The sequence below is a fragment of the Oxyura jamaicensis genome, chromosome 1 (genome assembly GCF_011077185.1).
Source record: "Oxyura jamaicensis isolate SHBP4307 breed ruddy duck chromosome 1, BPBGC_Ojam_1.0, whole genome shotgun sequence".
NCBI classification, from domain to species: domain Eukaryota; kingdom Metazoa; phylum Chordata; class Aves; order Anseriformes; family Anatidae; genus Oxyura; species Oxyura jamaicensis.
In genome coordinates, this window is record NC_048893.1 from 46,891,975 (window position 1) to 46,914,532 (window position 22,558).

At 42.0% G+C, this 22,558-nt stretch overlaps 1 protein-coding gene and 2 long non-coding RNA genes across 6 annotated transcripts; 1 reads left to right on the forward strand and 2 right to left on the reverse strand.

Moving 5' to 3' along the window:
- Nucleotides 1–182: 182 nt before the first annotated feature.
- Nucleotides 183–646, reverse strand: LOC118155447. The gene is made up of 2 exons (XR_004745891.1): nt 528–646; nt 183–333 (listed from the first exon to the last, which is right to left on the reverse strand). It is a non-coding gene; the product is annotated as an uncharacterized LOC118155447 (long non-coding RNA).
- A 3,389-nt stretch (nt 647–4,035) lies between these two features.
- Nucleotides 4,036–9,755, forward strand: LOC118155429. 4 transcript variants are annotated; one of them, XR_004745890.1, is made up of 3 exons: nt 4,036–7,636; nt 8,226–8,303; nt 8,622–9,755. It is a non-coding gene; the product is annotated as an uncharacterized LOC118155429 (long non-coding RNA). The 4 variants fall into 4 exon arrangements; XR_004745889.1 differs by having other exon boundaries at nt 8,198–9,755; XR_004745888.1 differs by having other exon boundaries at nt 8,201–9,755.
- Nucleotides 9,756–14,555: 4,800 nt separating this feature from the next.
- Nucleotides 14,556–19,695, reverse strand: MRPL42 (mitochondrial ribosomal protein L42). The gene is made up of 5 exons (XM_035311523.1): nt 19,571–19,695; nt 18,443–18,506; nt 17,313–17,397; nt 15,901–16,064; nt 14,556–14,722 (listed from the first exon to the last, which is right to left on the reverse strand). Exons 1-5 carry the CDS (start codon nt 19,650–19,652, stop codon nt 14,677–14,679), a joined length of 441 nt encoding a protein of 146 aa, XP_035167414.1. The 5' UTR covers nt 19,653–19,695; the 3' UTR covers nt 14,556–14,676.
- Nucleotides 19,696–22,558: the final 2,863 nt, after the last annotated feature.

Below are 22,558 nucleotides of genomic sequence, written 5' to 3' on the forward strand. Positions count from 1 at the left end.
GGACCAGCCGCCGCTGTGGGGGAGGCAGCAAAGGGCGTGCGGAGCCGGGCGGCGGCGGCGGGGGGCTCGGGGCAGGGGAAGGGGCGAGCACCGGCAGGCAGCGACAGCGACGGCGACAGCGACAGCGACAGCCCCGCCGGTGCCTCGGCTCCGTGGCCCTAGTAAATCGTGGAGCCGAGCAGTTTTTTAATAACGAGGCCACCGAGGAGTTCTCCGAAAGGCTGCTGTGATTTTTCAGCGCGACTCTTGAGGATGTGGGTGAAGAGCGTCGGAGTTAATAATTCGCCTTTTTCTTAGAAATCGCTGCTGAGTTCGGTAGCTGAAGCGATTCCTCTGCAGGGAAAAAAAAAAAACAAATTGCTTTGTTAAGTGAACTGGTCAGCGTGCTTTCATCTTCTTGCCGTGTCTGGGTGCTTTCGAATTGAATTTGTTCTGTTTATGAAAAAAAAAAAAAAAAAGTGCCTTTAAGCACCGGCAACAAAGCAGGTTTAAAATGGGGGCTGAAAGGCAAACACGGTCTTTCTTACTTAAGCATTCTGAGAAATGGCTTAAAACAACACAGGTCCTGAAGGTCATTTTTGTCCTTGTTTTCGGCCGGGCAGTTCAGATAGCCTCGGGTCCGGCTGCCAGTCGCTCTTGTGGAATGCCCACTGGCTTCTCCCTGAGGGGGGGACAGAACAGGTCTGGGTCCTCTGCAATTTAGTTAACACTTCTGCTACCGGTGATGGGAGACCTTGCATAAAATCTAATTTACTTTTTTCAAAACTGCATTGGCTCCGTTATGTCCAAAAGATTTTTTAATGGAATACCGATTTATTTTTACTACTAAAATCATTCCCCATATGTACGTGCAAGCACAAATCTTTTTCTCCAAAATATATAACTTTGCTACAACAGTCCTCAAAATAGGGCTCTTCCCTTAAAGTTCACAAATGCATCTCAGAGAAATGCAATGTATCTTGTCCCGATCCAGAGCTGCTTTCTGCAGCTGTTGTAGTCCTCTTTTCCTATGTTATTTATTAATGAGACTTTTAACGTGGATAGGATCTCAGGACTTGCTTTGCTTCTGCTGTTTATTCGTCGCTTGAAGTCGTAATAATTTGTTTCTAAAACCACAGCTGGCTGCTCCAAAGGCACGGAGAGGAAGACCGTGATTTATGTGGTGAACGAGAAACAAGAACAGGAGAATGCAATAAATGTTTGTTACTTAAAACTTCAGATATTGTTATGAAAAAGGTAGAATAAAAATTAAAGAGGCAGTATATCAGCAGGATCTTTCCTAAATAGAGTTCTGTTAAGTTTTCCATGGGAAGTTAATGTCTCTTAAAAATAATACTAGAGGTCTGATAGATTTGCAAGAGTAATGAAATTCAAACCTTGAAAGTGCAAATCGATCTTTAAATGATGCTTTTGGCACCTCGTAAGAGTAGCTCGGGGCAGAGCTGCCTCGTGCTCTGCGCTGGGACTCCCCCAAGCTCCAGAGGCTCGGTGGGAGAAGGGGACGTTTCACTTTTTCTTTCAGCACTGTTAGTTAGCTGCTTTCCTGCTCTGTCTGTGCGAGCCTCTCACACAGCCACAGGGGAGAAGAAAATAATTTTTTAGTGTAAGAAAAGGTGATTAAATTAAATTACTTTTGGGATTATGGGCCACATGTGGTGTATTAAACTACTTTAAGCTACTTTTTAGCTTCTTTGGCATTAGGATGTTTAATACATACTTGCTCTGCCTTTAGTGCTTTACTGGATAAGAAAGCAGAACGGAGCAGGAGAAAGGTGGGAAATAGAGAAAAAAAAAAAAGAGAGAGAGAAAAGGAGCAGCAGGGAGATCTCAGTCTCTGAAAGCTAAGCTTTCCATCGTGTAAACAAAATCAGGTTTTTAATTTACCATGTTACAAACAATAATTCTTCAAATCAGTAATATGAAGAGAGAATTTCTTTGCATAGACAGAGATTTTAAATTTGTAGGTACAATTCAGACTGAGTGTTTTATTTATTTCTGGTGGGCATGTTTTGGGGTAGCAGTCCTGAGACAAATTCTGCCTGGATCTATAGGGTTATGAATCTTCTGAGCCAGTTTTCGAGGCATTTCGTCCTGCTGGGGATGAAAGGCACAAACTGCAGAAATCTCTGATTTCTTTTCCAGATCCTTTCTACCGTGCATGAGTGTTTTGGTTTGGGCAGTGCATCATCCCATCCATACAGGAGGTATTTAAAATCAAGATTTAGATTCATAGTGAAGACATGAACATTAAGAGTTCTTGAAAGCCACAGCAGAATATGTTACATTTCTAACTTTTGTCAAACGTTCACAAAGAGAAAGGGAGGGACGAGTGGGTTTATTTTTCAGTTCTCCTTTAGGCAAAAATCCTTCTCATGACCAAGGAAGGAGGCAGCAGAACTTTCCCAACAGTGTGAAGTGCCTGTTGCTAGAAATGTTTTTCACTTTGTTCCTGAAAAGTATGCCAAATTTACTGGAGAGCTAGCACGCTGATTTATTTATATAATATGACGTGAGTGGAGAAGGGGGTAATGCAATTTTGGCCCGGCTGATTTTGCTAAATTTGCTTTGATTCGCTGAAAAGGCTTAAAGCTGATTTATTGAGCTACCTGAAAGAGTAAAAGGGGCCTTTCCTTGCTTTCTGCATCCCCGTGCCCTGAAGATGCTGTGTAGAAATCCGGAACATGCCCTTTGGTCACATGAAATCTGCTTCAGCTAAAAGGCTCAATATTGCTTATCAAACACGTCTGCTTATTGACCACCAGAGTTTGACAAGCGTTTCCCCGAGCGGATGTAAATGGCAACGTGTAACTGCCCTGCCCCGCGGTCACGGTGGTGTGGCAGCACGGCCAGCTCTTGGGCAGGGGAGGGGGAATATCGAGCCTTTCCCTCCAGCAAATTAGAGCAAGTTAATTGTGGATACACACCACGAACGAACGGGGTCTGCAATGAAAACCCCTGGAGGATTTCTCAGCCTGCAGCCAGGAGGAAGGTTTGCTGCTTCACAAAGAGTTCCTAAAATGTAGCAAATAGAGCAGAGAGAAAACAAGTATTTTCATAAATGGGATCACACGGCTCTTTCCAGCTGCCTGAGGAGCGGAGTGTTTTGATGAAATAAATTATGATGTATACCAAACAATTTTACTCTTAACCAGCTGCCACCTTATTTCCTGCCATTTCTATCCGTTCGGATATGAATGCTTTATCTTTCTTAAGAATATACATTTGCCAAAGGAGAACAATCAAAAGTTCAGTGAGTGGTTTCTATGAATCAGTGGTGCTCTAAAAGAAATCCAGCACTTGTAATTTAAAAACAGCCCATCAGGAGATAGCACTAAGAGCAGAATGCTGAAATAGCATCCCGATTATTTTCTTCCAGAGACAGCTGAGAAAAAGAAGGATCATTTCCTTCAGTTCGGTGGGTAGGTAGATGAACAGTCAGCAGCAAGCCCGAAACTCTGACCATAGAAAGGCGGCATTTAAATCCTTCTCCGTCTCATCACGTGCTCTGTACTTCTTAAAACTTACCGTAGCATCCAGAGGCCTCAGCTGCATCGAGTAAGAGGTTCGCTAGACACATATAGGATCTTTAATTAAAAACATGTTACATGCAGTGCTTTTATAGTTTCTCCAATTTATTATTATTATTAATAATAATAAAAAGAATAACAAAAATATTTTGGCTTTACTTGCTAAGGAAAAGTGGCATGTGGTGGCACAGGGCACTAAGTATAAAGAAGGGGAATTTACACGGTAGTTTCACCTTACCCCGTGTTAGGCTTCTTCATAAGCAGGCAGCCAAGTCTGCTCGTCTCTTTGTTGTCCCGTGAATATGCAGTGTCGCTCTGACCAGGATGAGCTAAATATCGCTGGGAGTTACCTGGGGATAACTTGTAAATACTCATGCTTTGACAGCCTTTTCTTCCTTGTTATGCTTCCTTTTCATCAACACAATAGGCAAGACGACTGCTAGCAAGCACTTCGTTGATAGCAGTCGTTTTCAACAACTGCTAGGAGAGTATTTGTTGTGAATTTTAATAATCAGACTATAGCATGCGATGCTGTGGCTGTACTATTTGTTTTGCTTGTTTCTTGGCTGAGAAGGTGTGTATATACTTGAGAAAGAATGCATAGGTGTGTACACAGACGCACACCTATGGGTACATATGTTTGCACTCACCCTCTTTGAAGTTCTGGTTGTTTGGAGAAACGTACACCCTTGTCTTTGTTTCAGAAAAACCCCAGAGATAGCACAGCTGAAAGCACTGTGAAATCTTGCATTCTTGTCCTAGCTGCTGCCAGAAAAAACAAGCCTTTTATACTTGAGGAGGCTCGAGATGTTTTCTTGCCAGTTGCGAGTCCTACTTCTCCGAGTAAAAGAGAGGAAGTAATGTCTGTGAAACAAGCTTTTTTTTTTCTGACAGACAGCATGCAGGCAGCTCTCCTGGGCTCTGCCAATCTGTAAGTAATTAAAGTTCATTTGTTGGCAAGGAGTCATCTCTCGGACTAATAAGGAAAATCAAAATAGGTGGTGCAGTGGCTATCTCCAGAGGAGAGAGTTTTGAGTGCAAAGTAAAATGGGGCTGGAGAAGAAACTGGGTTATATGCCTCTGAACAAACCGTCTCCCTTCAGAATAAGATTAATTTGAAATCACCGTTCTAGTTCTTGTATTGAAGATGGTTTAATGCACCCAGAGCTATTTGGCCCTGAGGATGAATTCCTACAATTAAGTGTTTATGATTGAAAGTGCTGCCATGGAAAGCAGACAGATGAATATCATTTCAGGAGTACTGCGAATCATTAAGAGAGTAGTAGAACCTTTTCCTGGGCTCGAGCCACTTTTAAACTTCAGGCTAAGGCTATTGTGGACTTCAGCGTAAGGCCTGACGTGTTGCTACACCTAGGGGTTTGAATAACAAGGTAGTCGATGGGCATCAATGCGTTCTTATGATTTTAAACTTCTTAACAGTCAGTGAAAATATTCAGCCTGTGGCATGTGTGTATGGTGCTCACCTCAAATATGTTTTCCAGATCGGTGCATTCAGTGTTAGTGTCGGGAAATGAACCTGACCTGCCTCCGATGCTGCTTTTGGCTGGCGACCGAGGTGTCTGCTTTCCCTGCCGCCTCACGGGGAGGCTGGGCACGGAGCATCCCACAGCCCGACCAGGCTGCGAGGAGACCTGCTGGCTGCCAGCTGCCGACTTGTGCCTGTCCTCTGCCTCGGGAAGGCTCCAGGCATCTCGACTGACATGTTAGGAGCCACCTGAAGCACAGGCCAGACGGACAGACCGGCGTCTGGGGGCTCAGCAGCGTTACCAGCAGGCTGCTCTTCCTCCTTGCGGGAAGCACACGGGTCCGCAGCTGTCCTCCCCTGGCCGCCGCCGGCCCGTTCCCAGGAGGGCTGCCCCTCCACGAGCAGCTTTGGTGGCCAGAGCAGTGGCAGGCAAAATCGGACGGGCTGCTTGAAGCAGTTTCTGGCTCCCCTCACCCTGTACCTGAGCCACCCGTGCTGCCTGCCGGCAGCAGGGACGGGAGATTAACGCTCGCATCTCCCCCCGAGCAGCTCCAGCTCTCGGTGCGAGGTGTGGGCACCATCCCCAGCTGCCGCGGGCTCAGCGCTGGGTCCCTGGGGAGGGGGCACAGGGGGCTCATTCTGCCCCAGGGCTGGGGGCGAGGGCAGCCGCCCCGCCATCTGACTCCAATCCCGAGCCGTATGTGACTCGAAGTCCTTAGATGCCCTCTGCTGCCATGCACCAGAATTAACAGATGGCTCTGCGTAACCAGACTCAGATTTGTGGAGCTTCGTTATTATCTCCGTTTTTGTAAACGAATGGGGGAGGGGAAATAAAATCCGGAATTATCACAGAACAGGCAAAGCTTTGTCAAGTTTAGCTTCAGGCTGGGAGTCTCTTCTGCCTTTCAGTGCCACTGTCCTGAACTTTAAAATTTTAGCATTACTTTTAGCTTTCTCTTCAGAGCTCACTTCTCTGATAACTGATAGATAAGCAGGTCCCTCTGGGAATTAACTTGGCCCAGAGAGACGCCCAGCAGAGTTTTTCCCCGTCATTTCAGGCCCCATCGTGCCAAATGGAAGGAGGCTGCAAAACCTGCCGCTGTGGTCAGGCTTTGTTCGGGCAGGGGCTAAGGGGTGGTTCGGCTTCTGGCTGCCTCTTTTGCATGAGACAGGCCAGCATGCAGGAGTCTGCGTCTATATGGAACAAGAGTGATGTTTCTGCCCCACCTACTTGCCAGTGTTAGGACAGTTTTTGTGTGCTGGCAGGCACACAGCAATCCCAAATCGAACACAGCTAATCCCGGAGGGAATCCCCCAACAGGCTCCAAGAGTAGAGTAGTTTTGCCGTGCATGTGCTTTCGCTGTCTTTGTTACACCAGCTCCCGTTCCCTCCCCTGAGGAAAACCCAGGCGAGCACTTCTAATTCCCCAGCCCGGTTCCTGACACAGATGTGAGCGAGCAGGTTTGGTCTGTATGAAGTCTGCAGCCCCCGTTTGTGCACGTTTCTGAAGCTGCCTTACTTCTCCCGAGGCCAGCCTGTTTGCTGTAGGGGGCTGGCAGCGGCACGCAGGCGGCACGGCGGAGCAGCGGCTGCTCTCCGGTGGGACAGAACAGGAGGGGATGGGATGGACGGGATGGGACGGGACGGGACGGGACGGGATGGGATGGGACACACGACCGCAGGACCCGCTGCAGGTGGGCGAGGGGTGTGGGGGGGATGTGCAGGATCCTCTGCCAGGCTGGCGGAAAGAGAAAGCCAGCGTGCAGCGGCAGGGCGAGCTCTCGCGCTACGCTCCCTTTTCCCTCCCGCACTCCCCTTTTAGCCACCCCGGTGCAGAATATGCTGCCTACATTGTTCAGGAGATTTCTTTTTTCTTTTTCTTTTTTTTTTTTTTTCTTTTTCTTTTTCTTTTTCTTTTTTTCTTTTTCCAGAACACAATCTCAAGCTCACAGAAGTCCGCAGCAAAGTCTTGCTGTGAATGGGCTCTTTGTTCCGTGAGACTGTTTCTGAAGACTCCTGGCTCTCTGTTCGTCTTTGCATACGAGGCTGAAGCACAAAATTGTCCATATGCTTTTGTTTTCAGCACGTTCGCGTCCTCATAACTTCCCCTTTCTCACAGAAACGTGTGAAGCTCTCTGGTAGGTGTGCTGTATATCGTCACGGTGGAAAACCTGCGAAGCTGTGCTGATTTATACCACCTGACAGCACTCTCCGTAGCGTGTATTTTTGCTAAATCCATGTTTTTCCAATTTCTTCATGCTCTTGCAGTGGCAGTTTTTTTCTATCCATCAGGGAGTGGGATCCTGCATCCAGAGTATGTAAATAACAGCTGTTTCCACTCAATTTGCATTTATATACTTAACACTTCAAAATAGATTATTTCTAGAAGCTTTCACAATCTGGTCACAATTCCTACTTAGTCAGAGGTACTGGGGAGATGTTAATGAAACCCCTCTGGACTAGCTGAGGAAAAAAAAAGATATAGCTGCAACAAAGAAATTCCCCAGGCAGGATGGATCAGTTACGCCTCTGATGGTTGTACTTCAACAAGGAAAGGAAGGATCTCTTTCCATCTCCTTGGGCATCTTCAGCATCATTTCTAAGCAGGTGATGGTGTGCCAGGTAAGGAGAGAAACTGCCACAACAACTGCACTGAAACTTTTTTTTTTTTCCTTTTAATTTAATTGAAAGGAAAAATAATGGCAAGTTATTTATTATGAAAAGATCATTTGCCAGTGTCACAGCTATTTAAATGAATTAAAATATTACACCCTGAGAAGAAAAACAGCTCTTTAATTTGTTTTGCTATGACTACTTTCTTTTGTTGATATTTCACTAGCCCTGAAATGAAAATATAGCATTTTAATTTAAAATGCTAAAATGGAGATTTTAAGAAATTAATATCCATTTATTATTTTTGTCCATAAAAGTTTGAAAGCCTTTCACCTCTGTATTTTCACAAATGCCTCAACCTGAACTATTTCGTTAGATTTCTTGGATCCTCTGAAGGCTGAGGATTATGTAATATTAATATTTAGTGACTTTGAGTTCATTCCATTTAATCTGGTGTGGACTGCTGGAAGAGATGTTTGTTCCTAAACCCAGATTTTCATTATTATTATTATTATTATTATTTACATTAGAGAAATGCACTTTTCTATATCTGTAATATTGTTTATCCAGAAGAAAAATACTTTTATGTTTACTTCAGTCCCAGCTGGGGCATCTCTGGACTGGATCGGATGATGCTGAAGGCTCGAGTTGTTTGGAGAGAACTACGATTATGTGTGTGAGTTGTTGCTTTTGCATGTCTCGACAGGCCTGTACCAGAGCCATTTAAACTAAGTAGGAAGAACAAAGACAATCTGAGCCCAGGTTGTCTGTAAAAACAACATGGGTTCCAGCTACCTGGTTTCAGAGGGCATGTTTGTGTTTCTAAATGTACAAAACTTCCTGATACCAGGAGGACTGACTTATATTTGTGATGGCTGGGGCTAGTTCCCTCTAGAGAGGACTCCCACTTCCACACCCCTCCACACTCCTTGGGCTCCCCGTGGTGCCTCCACAGACCCAGCAAGTAATTATGATTTTTTGTGTATCTTTTCAGTTCAAAGCATCTGAAATGATGTGCAGCTGTCCTGTGGCCTGCTATAACGGTGCTTTCCTAGAGTGAAAGCTAAGGTAGGTAGTGTATGTTCTGGGATGTGGTTAGGCTTGAGGGTGCACGGCCCGCTTGGGTAGCCTGGAAGACAGCACAGAGTGGAGTGAAACAAGACGTGGCCTTGGGACTCTCCCTGCAAGGGTGTGCGGCCTTAAAGAGGGCTGAAAGAGAACTGGGGAAGAAGTGAGGGTGAGCAGTGGCACAGAGCTTGACCCGCAGCCCACGGCAGTAAGGACGTGCTCAGAGGGGCCCAAGGTATCGGCCTGCTGCACTGTGCCTTTACTCTGGTAAAGGAAAGGGAGTTTTATAAAGATACAAGGCATTATTGGAAAATGACAAGTGAATTCATACTCAAAGTCAGGATTAAAAATTACAAAATAACCAAAAATATGAAAAGAGATGTGAACCTTTACAATACTGTATACTAGCATAAACAAATTGTAAAATAATTAGATTTCAAGGAAAATTTTCTCTGCCATTAGCTTATTTTTTTAACTGAAAGCCTCAAAGCATCTTAACTGAAGTAGGAGTTGAAGAGCAGTGCTGCAGCACAGCTCTTTTCCAGTACAACTCCTACAGATCCTGACCAGAAAAATGCGTGTGCTGAATAGAAACATTACATTTACTTGAATATTTGAGTAATGAGAAAGGCTAGCAGTGTTTAAGAAGCACTAGTCTTTACATGAAACTGTAAAGCTCTGCTTTAGTGAGTAGGAAATATGTCTGTACAGCAGGGCTTTGCTTTAATGGTTTAGACTTTTACTTAGGCTTCTATTCTACAGGATAATGGCTTAATAGAGTAGCCTAATCTAACACAGCCACTTTTCATTGTTCATTTGAATTTTCTGTGATACTTACATGGTTAAACTTCTATTAGTTTTGGCAGAAGAGATTACAAAAATCAGCTCGTCCAGAATTCTTTTTCTATGACATCTCATTTCGCTGGTAGAAAGATTCTTTCATTGAGGAATTGTAAACTTTGGTAGCAGTCAAAACTGGCATCGTTTAAAATAGTAAACTGGGTCTGATCCAAGACCGTTGTTTCATCTTGACAAGCAATAAAGCTGAGTGTAAGCACAACTATTTTCTGTATTTATTACCTATTTGGTTTTCAGAAAGACTAGTTGGCAAAGTTTCTCAGTTCTGTTGGCCATTCCAACCCTCTGTACTGCTTCTAGGTAATGAAAAACTTTGTGATACATATATTTGATTATAATCTCTCACGAACATCATGACACTAAATAAATTGGTGTTCCAGGCCAGAGCTGTTGCCCCCCTAGAAGCCACAAAATGCAGTTACAAACCAAACATGCTCTTTGTTAATGCAGCTCCCACATAGCTCCTACCACCTTTGGGTGCTGTGCAGTGGCTGAGTGGCTGTAGTTACATAATGTGGAATTACCATTCTTTGTAAACTGTGTTTAAATTTTCAGAAAATTCTGTGCAAATTACCCAGTAAATTATCATTTGTTGTGTTCATTGTTCTGTAACTACCAGGAGGTAACAGTTGGAACCATGAGTGCATTAGAAGAGATGCTATAAAGATAAGCAACTATCTTATTTCTTCAGTGACTAAATAAAATGAAACAAAACATACAACGTCTTAACTTCCATCTCTTAGCATTGGAGGGCTAGTTAGATGTAAGGAGGTGAGAGACTAAAATCCTATACATAATTTATTGAAATTATCAATAAAATGTGTGTGCATTACTCCACAGGAAAAAAAAAAAAAAAAAAAAAAAAGCAGAAAGATAAAAGAAATCTGTTGCAGTGAAGGCAAAACACATTACCTCATCTGTTAAGCAAGAGAGAACTGCTTATTCTTTAAAATATTTTGCTGACTTTTTCAATTTTGTATTGCTCTCAGATTTCCCCCCCAAACAAAACAAAGCAAAACAACAACAAACAGTAAACATGCTTTCATTTGCTATGATAGAGACATCTAAATCTCCACTAAGCTCCATCCTCCCTTCATAGAAAACAGAAAAAGCACCTCCAGGAAGCAATGTATGGCTTTTCCAGATATTCATTTCAAAATGGGATTAACTGCCTTCAGTACTGTCTTGTGTGTGTCAATTGACTACAAGGAAAGCCTACAGAGATTAAATCAGTCTTGGATGTCTAACTGGTTGTTGTCTCAATGTTAAGAGATAGGTCCAGCTTTTATGTGTTTTAGGTACCCAATTAATCTGAACTTTGTTCTAGTGAAAGAGAACAGCCCTGAGGAGAAGGACCTGGGGGTTTTGGTCGATGAGAAGCTCGACATGAGCCATCAGTGTGTGCTTGCAGCCCAGAAAGCCAGCCTGGGCTGCATCAAAAGAAGCACGGCCAGCAGGTTGAGGGAGGTGATTGTCCCCTTCTGCTCTGTTCTTGTGAGACCTCACCTTGAGTGCTGCATTCAGCTCTGGGGCCCCAGCACAAGAAGGACATGGAGCTGTTAGAACAAGTCCAGAGGAGGGCCACAAGGCTGATCAGAGGGCTGGAGCACCTCTCCTATATGGACAGGCTGAGGGAGCTGGGCTTGTTCAGCCTAGAGAAGAGAAAGCTCCAAGGACACCTTACAGCGGCCTGACAGTGCCTAAAGGGGGCCTACAGGAGAGGAACTCTGTGCCAGGTGGTAGTGGTAGAGGTAGAGGTAATAGCTTTAAACTAAGGGAGGGGAGGTTAAGATTAGATGTTAGGAAGGAATTCTTCCCACAGAGGGTGGTGAGGCACTGGCACAGGCTGCCCAGAGAAGCTGTGGATGCCCCATCCCTGGAGGTGCTCAAGTTCAGGTTGAATGGGGCTTTGTGCAGCCTGGTCTGGTGGGAGGTGTCCCTGCCCATGGCAGGGGGCTGGAATCAGCTGACACATAGAGTCCCTTCCAACCCAAACCATTCCATGATTCTGTGACTGGAACAATGGCTTAAAGTCCATTTATAATACCATAGTGTGAAAGCGAAACGTGCACACCCCATCACAGAAGAACGTAGTTTATGTCTACTTAGTCTCTTTGTTATATAGCCTTGTGCTCTTTGGGGGAACAGAATGAGCATGTGAGAAATTAGAGCAGCTCGCATGCTAAAATTCACAAAGACTGGAGTAACCAAGAAATAGCATTGGCTTTAAACAGAAACTGCTGTTGTGATGAAACAGGGGAGATGCAGCAGTGATTCAGTCATGGTACAGTAGAGTTTAGAGATGTCAGGTGAAATTCAGGCCTGCTACAACCATCAACAGCTAAGAAGGGAACTTCTCTATAGATGTGTATGGCTGGGGGAAGGGATGGATAACCACTACACCTCCATTTTAGTCATGAGGAACTGAAACATAGACACAAAACTTGTCAAAGGGGCATATTTGGCAGTTGGGTCCCATTATTCCTGCACTGTTGACTCATTTTTCCAAAACCTCAAGGTGTTTTTTAATTTTTGTTTGTTTTGTTTTGTTTTGATAAGTACAAAGACAGGTACATCTCCACTACACATTACAAAAGCCAAAATGGTCAAAGCAAACAGGAAAAGTCCTACAAAAGAACCTTTACCTTTTTAATCCAAGCACTTTCAGACCTGCTAGTAAATTCCTTATTCTCACAAATTAAATTACATTAAATTATTACTGTAGTGTTAAATTTCACAAGATTGCTAAATTGTCTATGGTTTCAGACAAATCCAGTAGAGCTGTTGTGCAAGATTGCCTCCCGGTGGTGGTACCAAGAATCTGCAAAATGACATAATTTGCACACAGACGAGGCAAAAGCCTGTTTTAAAAGAATACTTCCTTTTTTAATTCAGGTGTAACCAGAGGAAGTGAAAGAACTTTCCTTTCAGTTGAACACCAATATAAATTTCAGTGTGATTTTAAATAGCCTGAATCGAGGACAAAACTTTTGATATTTGACTGAAACATTTTTCTAGTGGCATACTAACAATCAAGGCTTCTGCAGAATTTTACCAAACGTTAAAAAAATCAGTAAGATGTACCCGATTGCATGCTATCCACAGCAATGAGGCTAGCAAAGTCTGAAATGCTTAGTAACTATTTGATACAAAGCAAACGACTAAGTGCCTAAACTTGGATAAAAGTGCACCGGAGTAGACTTACCATTCTGTGAGTTCTGCACGACTCAAGTTCTCAGTTAGAAAGGTAACACACACACACACAAAACAAACAAACAAACAATACCCAGAAATGCCAAACTACCTTTCAAATGGATTTTTTTAAAGACAGCTTTATGCAGCTGTTCAAGACAGAAAATCAGGTTAAATAAAATAAAATAAATGGCAGAGGGTACATAGTGTGTTTTATACTTGGTTTCCAGTAACTGGTCAGAAGAATAAGTACAAAATGGATTTTTAGCCCTGACAACACCTGAAAAGCATCCAAAAGTGTTTGGGAAACACTCAGGAATCGAGCATTTCTACAGTGACTGTGGATGTTTGATATCAAGAGTTTGACAGGCAGGAACAGACAAACATAATAATAACAACAGGAGGTTTCCATTAAAAAAAAATATCTTAATAGTACTCATGTAACGCATCATATCTCATAGAGCCAAAATCATTTGGGTGATGTAGGATTAAACACGGAGTCAGATTAATTTACAAACATAACAGAGAGAAGCAAAACTATTTCATGCTGTGCCGTGATAAGTCATGATTGGCTAAGTGGCACTAGGTTTTAAAAATTCATTTTTAAAAGTTATACCAAGATAAATACTTGGACTAGCTTAACATACAGTTTTCTAGAAGTACTTAATGACAGCCTTTTTGCATGCATCTGGCACTACTCTTACATGATTAAAGCACTCAAGGAAAATAAATTAAGTAACTCTACAAAAAGAGTGTACTTCATACTAACAATGAACAGAACTAGACTCTTCATATGGCACTCAACTTCTAGCAAGACATATAGATAGCACATGCAAAATGACATCAGACTAATGTAAGAAACAGGCACCTTTCTAGCTTATCCAAGTTGCCTTGGAAAGGAAATACAATCAAAATGTATGACACGTGGGATTTTTTTTTCTTGATTATTTACTAGGATGTGCAAACATGACTTAACGATGCCACTGGGATTTCTGCATAGGCACAATGTTGCAAGCTGGCCTTTTCTATCAGAAGGCTGATGCCTTAGAACTGTAGTGTAAAGGATCTCCTATTTCTGAGAAAAATGGTAGATGACAAAATATTTTAATTGCAGAAACATTTAAGCACTGCAAATGCTAAAGGCATTAATAAAAACAAAACCATGTTTATTGAAAGCATTTGATATTATCAAGAGCCAGTCCTTCCCTCTTGGTAAGCTGGAATGAGCTGTGTCTTCAGTGACTGATTACTTGGCTAAAGCAAAGAACTCTTCCTGCCCTGAGCTACAGCCATTCAATGTATGTGTGAACATTGCATCCTGACTGAACAATAGTTGGGGTGAGTTTAAAAACAAACAAACAAACAAACAAAAACCAAAGCAAACGTACACAGAAACATCTCAAAAATTTGGGAATGCTAGGTGATTTAGAAGCATAAGTGATGCTGTAGAAGCTGAAGTTTAACCAAGTTGGCCAGTTTTCAGTACGTGGCAAGCCTTAAATTCTTTAAACATCAGCACTCAAAGCTTATCTGCATTTCAGGTGCTTCATTTCCAAAAACACCAAACCCCAGCAGGTCCAGTTCTAGAATTCCCATTCTGAAATATTGCTTCTATGTATTCCCTTTACTAACGATAAGCCTCTGGCTTACTTTAATCAGATCACCCTATCAGGTTATACCCAGTTCTAAGACTAGCACGTTCACTGACCCTGCACATACCATATTCTTCTGAGTCCTTGTTTCATTACTGCAGCTTTCCTGTTTTTCTACTATTAACTAATTGAAATAGGAAAAAAAAAAAACACACAAATTCAGTAAAACATGGTTTATTTAAAGCATTCATGTAGAAATGACAAACATCTCACTTTCTGTAATTTTTATTTCCAATAAAGATTAATATCAAATTGCTAATGAACAAGAAGTTATCTTAATTATCTGTCTTTAGGAGGATTAGGATTCTTCCGTCTTCTATGATACCTAGAAAAAAAAGAGGCTGCAGTGAATGCAAGCTTTGGAAAGTCTTTGATTTTCCTGACATTATTCTCCCCAGCAAGTAGTCTGGAGGTTACACAAGTAAGCAAAACACAAGATAGACAAGCACAATCCACAACAATTCATCAGATGTCATCTCTGTTGTTCATGAAGTTACATAACACTACTCATTTCTATTGCTACATCTGCTACAAGCACGCAATAATCCAATCAGTTCTACAGCTGAATAGGTACTAAGGCTGCTGTTTATTCTTAATCCTTTATGTGAAGTTAATTTTATTATATAGTCAGGTTTTCCTCTGGCTAACATGATTGCTACAGAACAATCAGGGGTACAGGAGTTACGGCAGACAGTACTTGAAATAGTGTAATATTCTGCAAACTAAAAAAATATTATCATCAACAAAAATGATTTAATTACATTCCTACATTCTTAATTACCCACCCTAAAACAAGGAAGATACAGTTTGATGCTCATTAAGTGACAGCTACCCTTTAGCCACAGGGAGTTCTATTATTTCATCTCTTTCACCTGTTCACAAAACACAATAATTTGAAGTGTGCTGGGGACCAAAAAAGTTCTCCCATTCTCCCTGTTACAATTTAGCAGTTACGATGAAGTGTAGTAACACAGACTGGAAAGGAACTACACAAACTAAAACGCCATTTGTTTCCAGTGGGGTGTCTGAACGTACACTCTCTAAGCTCATCAGGCATGCTTGTACCTCTCCTAGTAGCTTTCTGAATGCAGGGTACACCAAGGCACACCTTTCCTCATTTCATGGAAAAACTCCACTACTCTCAAGTCTGAGAATCACATTTTCAAGCTGTATTAAGTGATGTCCATTGAGGGTGTAACTTCACTTATGCAACTTTAACAAATAACCTGGACCAGTAGTTAAATTGATAGTATGAAAAATTTCTACTCCATGGTATTTTTCCAAAATTGCAAAGGCTATCAAAGGGGCAGAGATAAAATAAAAATAATAATAAAAAAACAGGCTTCCATTTACACAACACTGCATTTAAAGTTGTACGCAGTAGCCAATGTGCTAACTGTATCTCATCACGCAAGACATATCCTAGGCTAAATTTGGTCATAAATTATTCCTGTGTTTCCCTTTACCTCCAAAAAGAACAAACACTGAAAAGAAATTACTTACTGTCCTACAGGATACCACCGATGTTTTGTTGTGTAAAACATTTTGCTGAGCTCTTCAATTGTAGGACCTCTGTCATCCTTTAGCTCGCTTTCATTCAATCTGGATTTCAGAACTTGATCAAGGGTTTCTTCTTTATTATTCACTGGATCTGGCCGTGGTATGGGCTATAAAAACAGTAGCGCATATATTTCCTTTCTCTCTTCTTTGATGAAAAACAGAAAGTCAAGCTACATTAGTAACATTAGCATTTACTAGCTGAAACCAAAGGAATAAAGAAGAATTCTCATGAAAAGTAAAAGCTATTTACAACACCAGCACCATCCCCCAGTCAAAACCACATCACCATGGGGCAGATTTCTGGTGCTGGTTATCTCAGGTGCTGGAGCTGATTACTGTGCCCCTAAAATCAGTGCTGCTGTCATCACTGTGGCTGATCTTTACAATTCACTGGCTGAATCATAAGCATCAATTTACTGACACAGAAGTACTCATATTATTCCTATTTATAAGTTTATTCATACTGATGATCAGCTTTTAGTCACACTGCTAAAAAAAAAAAAAATCTTTAAATGGGTTGTACTTTGGAGAAGAACGTCACCTCCTAATCGTGCATCATCTAACAACAAGATATTTGTTCCCATCCTAAAACTTACCTACCAGCACTGTTACTAGTATTTTCCCCTGGTTTATAGCCTTTTGTTCCCGAGAGACATGTAAATGATAAATTTTGAAATACCAATATATAACTTACAGGCAAAGAGTGCTAAACTAAGTTTTCAGTGGAAAAATTCCACATTGAATTATTTCAGCAGTGCAGCTACCATTTGCTGTATTTTACTAGCACATGAGAATTGGGAATTGATACAAGAAGCATACGCTTTCTCCAGTGTAAAGAACATGCTGACAGTACTACTGATGGATTAAAAAAAAATAATCAGTATTTAAATCTTTCTGTGGAGTTTATGAACCCACAGTGCTGAATGGAAATTAAAGCTCAAGTTGAAAATTGCAGCAGAGGCACTTCTTCATATCCTCTTGCCCAGACTGCTGCATCTGTGCATAGAAGGATGCATGAACCATTGCCTGAATTTCAAACACCCTCTTTGAGGAGCGTGCTCTTAGAAGCTCGCTTTTTCTGTAGCACGAGTATCTCATTTATTTCTTTGTTAATTACTGTATGCTGTAATACCTGAGCATTTCTTACTCTGTAACTTTTCCTCAATTCAATTAAAAATAAACACCCTCCTCATAGCAGCAGCTACATTCATTCACTTACTGCACAGATATGCTGATCACATAAGAATTATCTCAGTCTTTCAAATTACAAAAAAAAAAAAAAAAAAGCCCTAAAAACTCAGAACCGCCGTGCTTTTACATGACCAAGAAATATGAGTGTGCATACTTGGACATACTTTTGTATACTCATACGGAATCTCAAGCGAAGGGTGGTAGCACACAATCGTCTTCAAATCTGATGTCACGGCAAGTTCCACTTTGCTATAAAAATAAAAAGTTACCTTCTTAAATATATCCAAGTTTCAGAAATGCTAAGCAACTGAGCACTCAATTCCCAAAGAAAACTATTTCATCCTGAATTCATGAATCATTTAGCAATCTTGTGTAAAATAATACCTAAAAAGGGGTCACAAATATTTCATCTGAACTTCCTATGAGTTTTTCTTTCAGCTACCATGGTGTTTTTTTCTTTTTTTTTTTTTCTTTTGGATAGAAAAGAAGAAAGGGCTAAAATGAAGGACTACGAATAGCTAGAAAGTTTGTTTGTAAAAAATTCTTTAGGATGTTGAATAATTATATATAAAACTAACAACAGACAGGGATAACAAATGTCAGTAACATCTAGGACAACCCGTCTTTATAAAAAGTGTGGCACCAGTAAGAAGGAATACAAAATAAAGTTCTTGGGTTTCAACCTTTGTATTTGGTAACAGAGGGTGGTCAGCACAATAAACAAAGAGTTCTGCTGAGAGTTTCCTTGAGGGAGTATGACTTTTCTCAGCTTCCTTCCCTACTTCTATGACATAATAGCTTCCTCAGAACTTCTGCAATGCACATGTTGCATTTCTCACTGTTTGTGTCATCTTTTCCAGTTTCTACTCTACTCCTATCATCTTTTCCTGTTTCCCATGCAGCAGTCCAGCAGTTCCTGGACTTTGTCTTAACAATAAGCATTGGTGAAAATCACTGCTGTTAGGTACTTTTGCTCTGCCACAAACAGAAATGTAGTGGTACTGGGGTCATCAACACATTTTGAATTTAAAATGAGTCATGCATGATTTTTCATTATGCTTATTTTTGAAATATTAACTTTAGATTTAAACTTTAATTTTTTAATAATAAAACTTTTTTAAATTAAAACTTTAAATATTAACTTCACAATCATTAAGATCAGAAACAGTATTTTAGTTTAAGTTATGATATATACGTCTCTAAAACTAGCATTATATGACAACTTCATGACAGAGTAAGTAGCCCGGAATAAGCATCAAATGGAAAGGTCACGCGTCAAAGCACACTAAGGTACCAGTTGTAGTCTTCAGGGAGAATCGAGTACGTAGATTTATGACAAGCATGATATACAGCTCCATCTGCAATGAAATAAAAATAAAAGTCACAAGAACTGATGTAAAAAAAGCAGAGCTATGCCAAATGTAAGAATATTTACATTTTCATTCCAATCTAAGTCAATTGGGGATTATAAGCATTTTAGATTAATAAAACCCAAATATGGTCTGAACAGAAGCTCACTTTACTATGATTTCTAGTGCTATCAAAAATGTTGTATGTAGGTAGCTATGTCCTACTTTTACTTTTCCATTGTGCTGTTTTCCTAAGAAACATCACAGTATTTAGAAAATACCAACAGATTTCACTGTTATATACCCTGACTTACATATATTTAAAGGGTGAAAAACATTCCCATATGGTTTACAAGGAAGATCATCTGATCTGATTCTTCTTGTTTAATTCATAGCAGCATTCATTGGAAAAACAAATTTGTACTTTGCTAGCAACTGGTACGCATGCTACACAAAACTACAATGTCTTGTAACATTAGAGAACATTATCCCTTCCCTAGACTCCTGTTACTCCAAGGAAAGCAATCACAAGAATTACAAGTAGTAAAGGGCACCATGCTGGACTGTACTAGCAAATGGACTGAGGGAAGTGATTATCTCCCTGTACTCAGCACTTGTTAGACCACATCTCGATACCATGGCTACTTTTGGCCCCTCTGATAAGGATAAAATGGAATAAATTCTGCAGAAGCTCACCAAAATAGCTAGGGGCTGCAATGCCTGCCCCATGAGGAGATGCTGAGGGACCAAGGCTGTTTCAGCCTACAGTTATAATTTAGCATAGACTTCTCTCAGCATTGTTTTAAAGTCTGAAAAAGTTTAAACCTTCAGGTATAATTTAACTAGCGGTTGGAGCAGTGTTATTTACACACTAATTAATAAGTTAGAGGAGTGTCACATGTGGGCACTGGAAAAAGCAAATCAAGACATCCTTTAATAATTAAAGAGAGAAAACAGAACATCAGACTTGATTCAACAACCCACTTCCACGTTCCTGTTGCTGCAAACAGCGTACAGAAGGGGCTCTCAAAGAACAACTTCCAACGTAGGACCCCAATCCCAGCACCACTTACTCTGCAGCAGGACCTGCTTGCAGGGAGCTGCTGAACGCCTCCAAAGGACGCGGGACCATGCGGTTCTGAGCGGTGCTGCCATGCTGACTGCAGACAGGAGACCGGTGCTGGGCAAGACGGACCCGAGCGAGAGACAGCCTCTGTCGTGGTGCACAGCACCCTCTGAAAGAGGCCAGCTCCGTAACTGCTCAGGTACAAGGGTCGGCAAATTAATTAACGGCCTGAAGAACAAATACAATCCCTGCAGTATGTTACTTATTATTTGTCAGTTGTTTAGAAGTCCTTACGGTTTCAGATACACCCGTCTCCTAAGCGGACAAACGCGGCGTAAGGCTTTATTTACCGACAGGTATCTCTGAAGACAACCCAACGCCCTCAAACACCTCCCATGCATGGGCTCCCCCTCAGCCCAGGGCCGACACCTCCCGCCAGCCACCACCCCGGAACCCCCAGCGCGACACGCAGCTCCTTTCGGAAACCCAGCCTGCGCCGGCACTGGTCAAAAAAATTAACCTTAATTACAAAAAACAGAGGAAAGAGCCAGGCGCGCCGCTCACCTGCGCGGCCTCCTCCGCCCGCCCGCCGCACTGGAAGCGGGCCTCGTCCCCGCGCCGCTCCGCTTCCGGCGCCCACCCCGCGGCCTGCTGGGAAATGTAGTTCGGGGGCGCGCTGCGCCGCCTGCGCTCCCGGCGGTGCGGGCAGCCAGGGGAGGGTTTGGGGCGAGCTGCCACCCGCACCGCAGCCACACGGAATTTCACGCAATCATCAGTGGAAGCCTCACGGTTTCAGCAACATCTGACTTTGTTGGGTAGTTGCAGAGTAGGACACCGTGCTGGTAACTTCCAGGAGCCTAGCAGACGTGTAGCCAGAATCACTGGTTGAGAGCTGATCGTTCCCACAGATCGTTCCCACGAGCAGTAGCAAATGTTTCTTTTTGGATATTTGTCCTGACAGGGGGAGGTGGAAGGCTTGGAATACTGGAGTCAGTAAGCCATGGAGAGAGGGGCAGAGAGGTGCCACAATGCTTTACAATGCATCTTGGAAAGACGCAACCAAGATCAGAAACTGCATCTCCACTACAAGACTCCTCTGCGCTTTCTCCATCAATCCTGTCGAGTTTCTGTGTACAGCCCCAGTGAGCTGATCGGCGCTCGGGCACCAGACAGAAGCCACACAGTTCTGTGCATCTTCTGCTACGTACCAGCTCGTTATTCCCACAAGGAAAATGTTGTGCTAGGATGAGGTCAGCTCTTGGATGAAGAAGAGCCTTTTGAAGCTGAATGCAAGCAAGAGAGTGGCTATACTGATTAACAAAGAAAACATGTTGATGATTTTAAGCTCAAGGGCAGTGTTGACAAAAATAAATGATTATTAAGTGTCTGAAAAAAATGCAGTGTGGAAATTACTATAAGGAGGTGAAATCATGTTTAAGGAGTGAAATTCTGGAATACCTTGTCCATAGGTATGGTGGGGATAAACTGATTTACTTCAAACTGCATCTTGCTGAGTTTATGAGCACATAAACTTTGTTGTTGTCACAACAGGGGTACTACTTCTCAGGCTTCTTACCAGGATCTTGCACGTGGTGCAAACTGGTCAATGTGACCAACAAGCTTCCTAACCTGGGAAATTTCTAAGGCCAATTGTATTCAGCTGTTAACTGCCAAGGAGCTAATTCATCAACAAGATTATAAAGAACAGTGAAAGATCTTGATCTTGCAGTTCCTTATATACGTACATATATATAAGTTTTTAGTTACTTTATTTTTTTCCACACAGCCAATGCTATGTGGCTCTTTGGAGGGAATGTCTGGTTCCACACAGGAGGGAAGCCACCAGGAGAATTACTGGGATCTGTTACGTAGCGCTGTCACATCGTTAGTCTTGTCTTTTGCGTTGCAACAATGGCATACCGCTTACAGGGTTTTTTAGAAATCCGTAGCAGTGTTTTATGTCTTGTATAAACTTATTGGGAATACTTGACAGCCCTCTCAAATTTTGTTTCACAAACAGCCTCCACTATACTTTCAGATTTCCTGATTTTATACCATCGTCAGTTTTAGATTAGAGGTAACCTGTGGGTATTTCTTATTCTGGAAATGCGTTCTTTTCAAAGATTGCTGTAGCGGCAAATCTTGTAACCTAAATCCCAGTTCTAGAAGGTTGCAATGGAAGACACCGAAGAACTTTATTTTTAAAAACTAAACCACATTCCCTGTTAAGTTTCCAGACTATTTTTAGATGGTTTCTAAAAAAGGTTTTGGGAGACAGTATACGAGGTCTACCCCCTCTCTGACACATAATGTTCTGAGAGTCTATTCTTAGAAGCATGTTCTGACAGATTACAACTTTCTGGTAGCAAGATGGGAATTGCTTAAGGACACTCCGAAGCGTGACTACACACTTCTCAAGTATGTCTGGAGATGGGGTTATTAATAACTGCCAACCGCATTGCTTGCTTCAGCATACTGTGGGCTGCAAAGAGGAAAGTTGCTCAGTCTGTATTGGCTGAGCAGAAAGGAGATTTCTCTCTCCGTTAACTGCGTGGATACTATGAAGGCACCAGTGGTAATTCCTTGAGTTGCTGACCTCTTCCTGGGACTTCACATCTCTGAAAAGCCTAGAAAGCATAGTTTCTAGACTGCTCTCTTCCTGAAGAAAAAGCGTTACCTTTTTGATCTTACCGGAGCAGTCAGTTATAAATTTCTCCAGGAAATATTTTAACTGATTGAACACTGATTCACAGTTAGGCAACAAACTGTGTAGTAATGAAGGCAGGGCTGTGTTGGTTGGCTCTGCTTTAGAGGAACAAATATATAAATCAGAGCTGGTATCTAGATTGATGTGGTCTTTTTTGTTTTGGTCATTGTTTGTTTGTTTCGTGTTATTCCCTCCCTCTCCCCCTTACCTTGTGATAAATAGAAAACCCAGACTTGCCTGTTCTAGCTCTCTTGCTGCAGTGGTACATTTAGAAAATGGTTTCTTAGT

Coding starts and splice junctions, on each gene's coding strand:
- MRPL42 (XM_035311523.1), bottom strand. CDS start 19,652: ATGGCAGCACCGCTCAGAACCGCATGGTCCCGCGTCCTTTGGAGGCGT. Junction 18,507..19,570: donor CAAGCAGGTCCTGCTGCAGA/GTAAGTGGTGCT, acceptor ATTTCATTGCAG/ATGGAGCTGTATATCATGCT. Junction 14,723..15,900: donor CGGTGGTATCCTGTAGGACA/GTAAGTAATTTC, acceptor TTTTTTTTCTAG/GTATCATAGAAGACGGAAGA.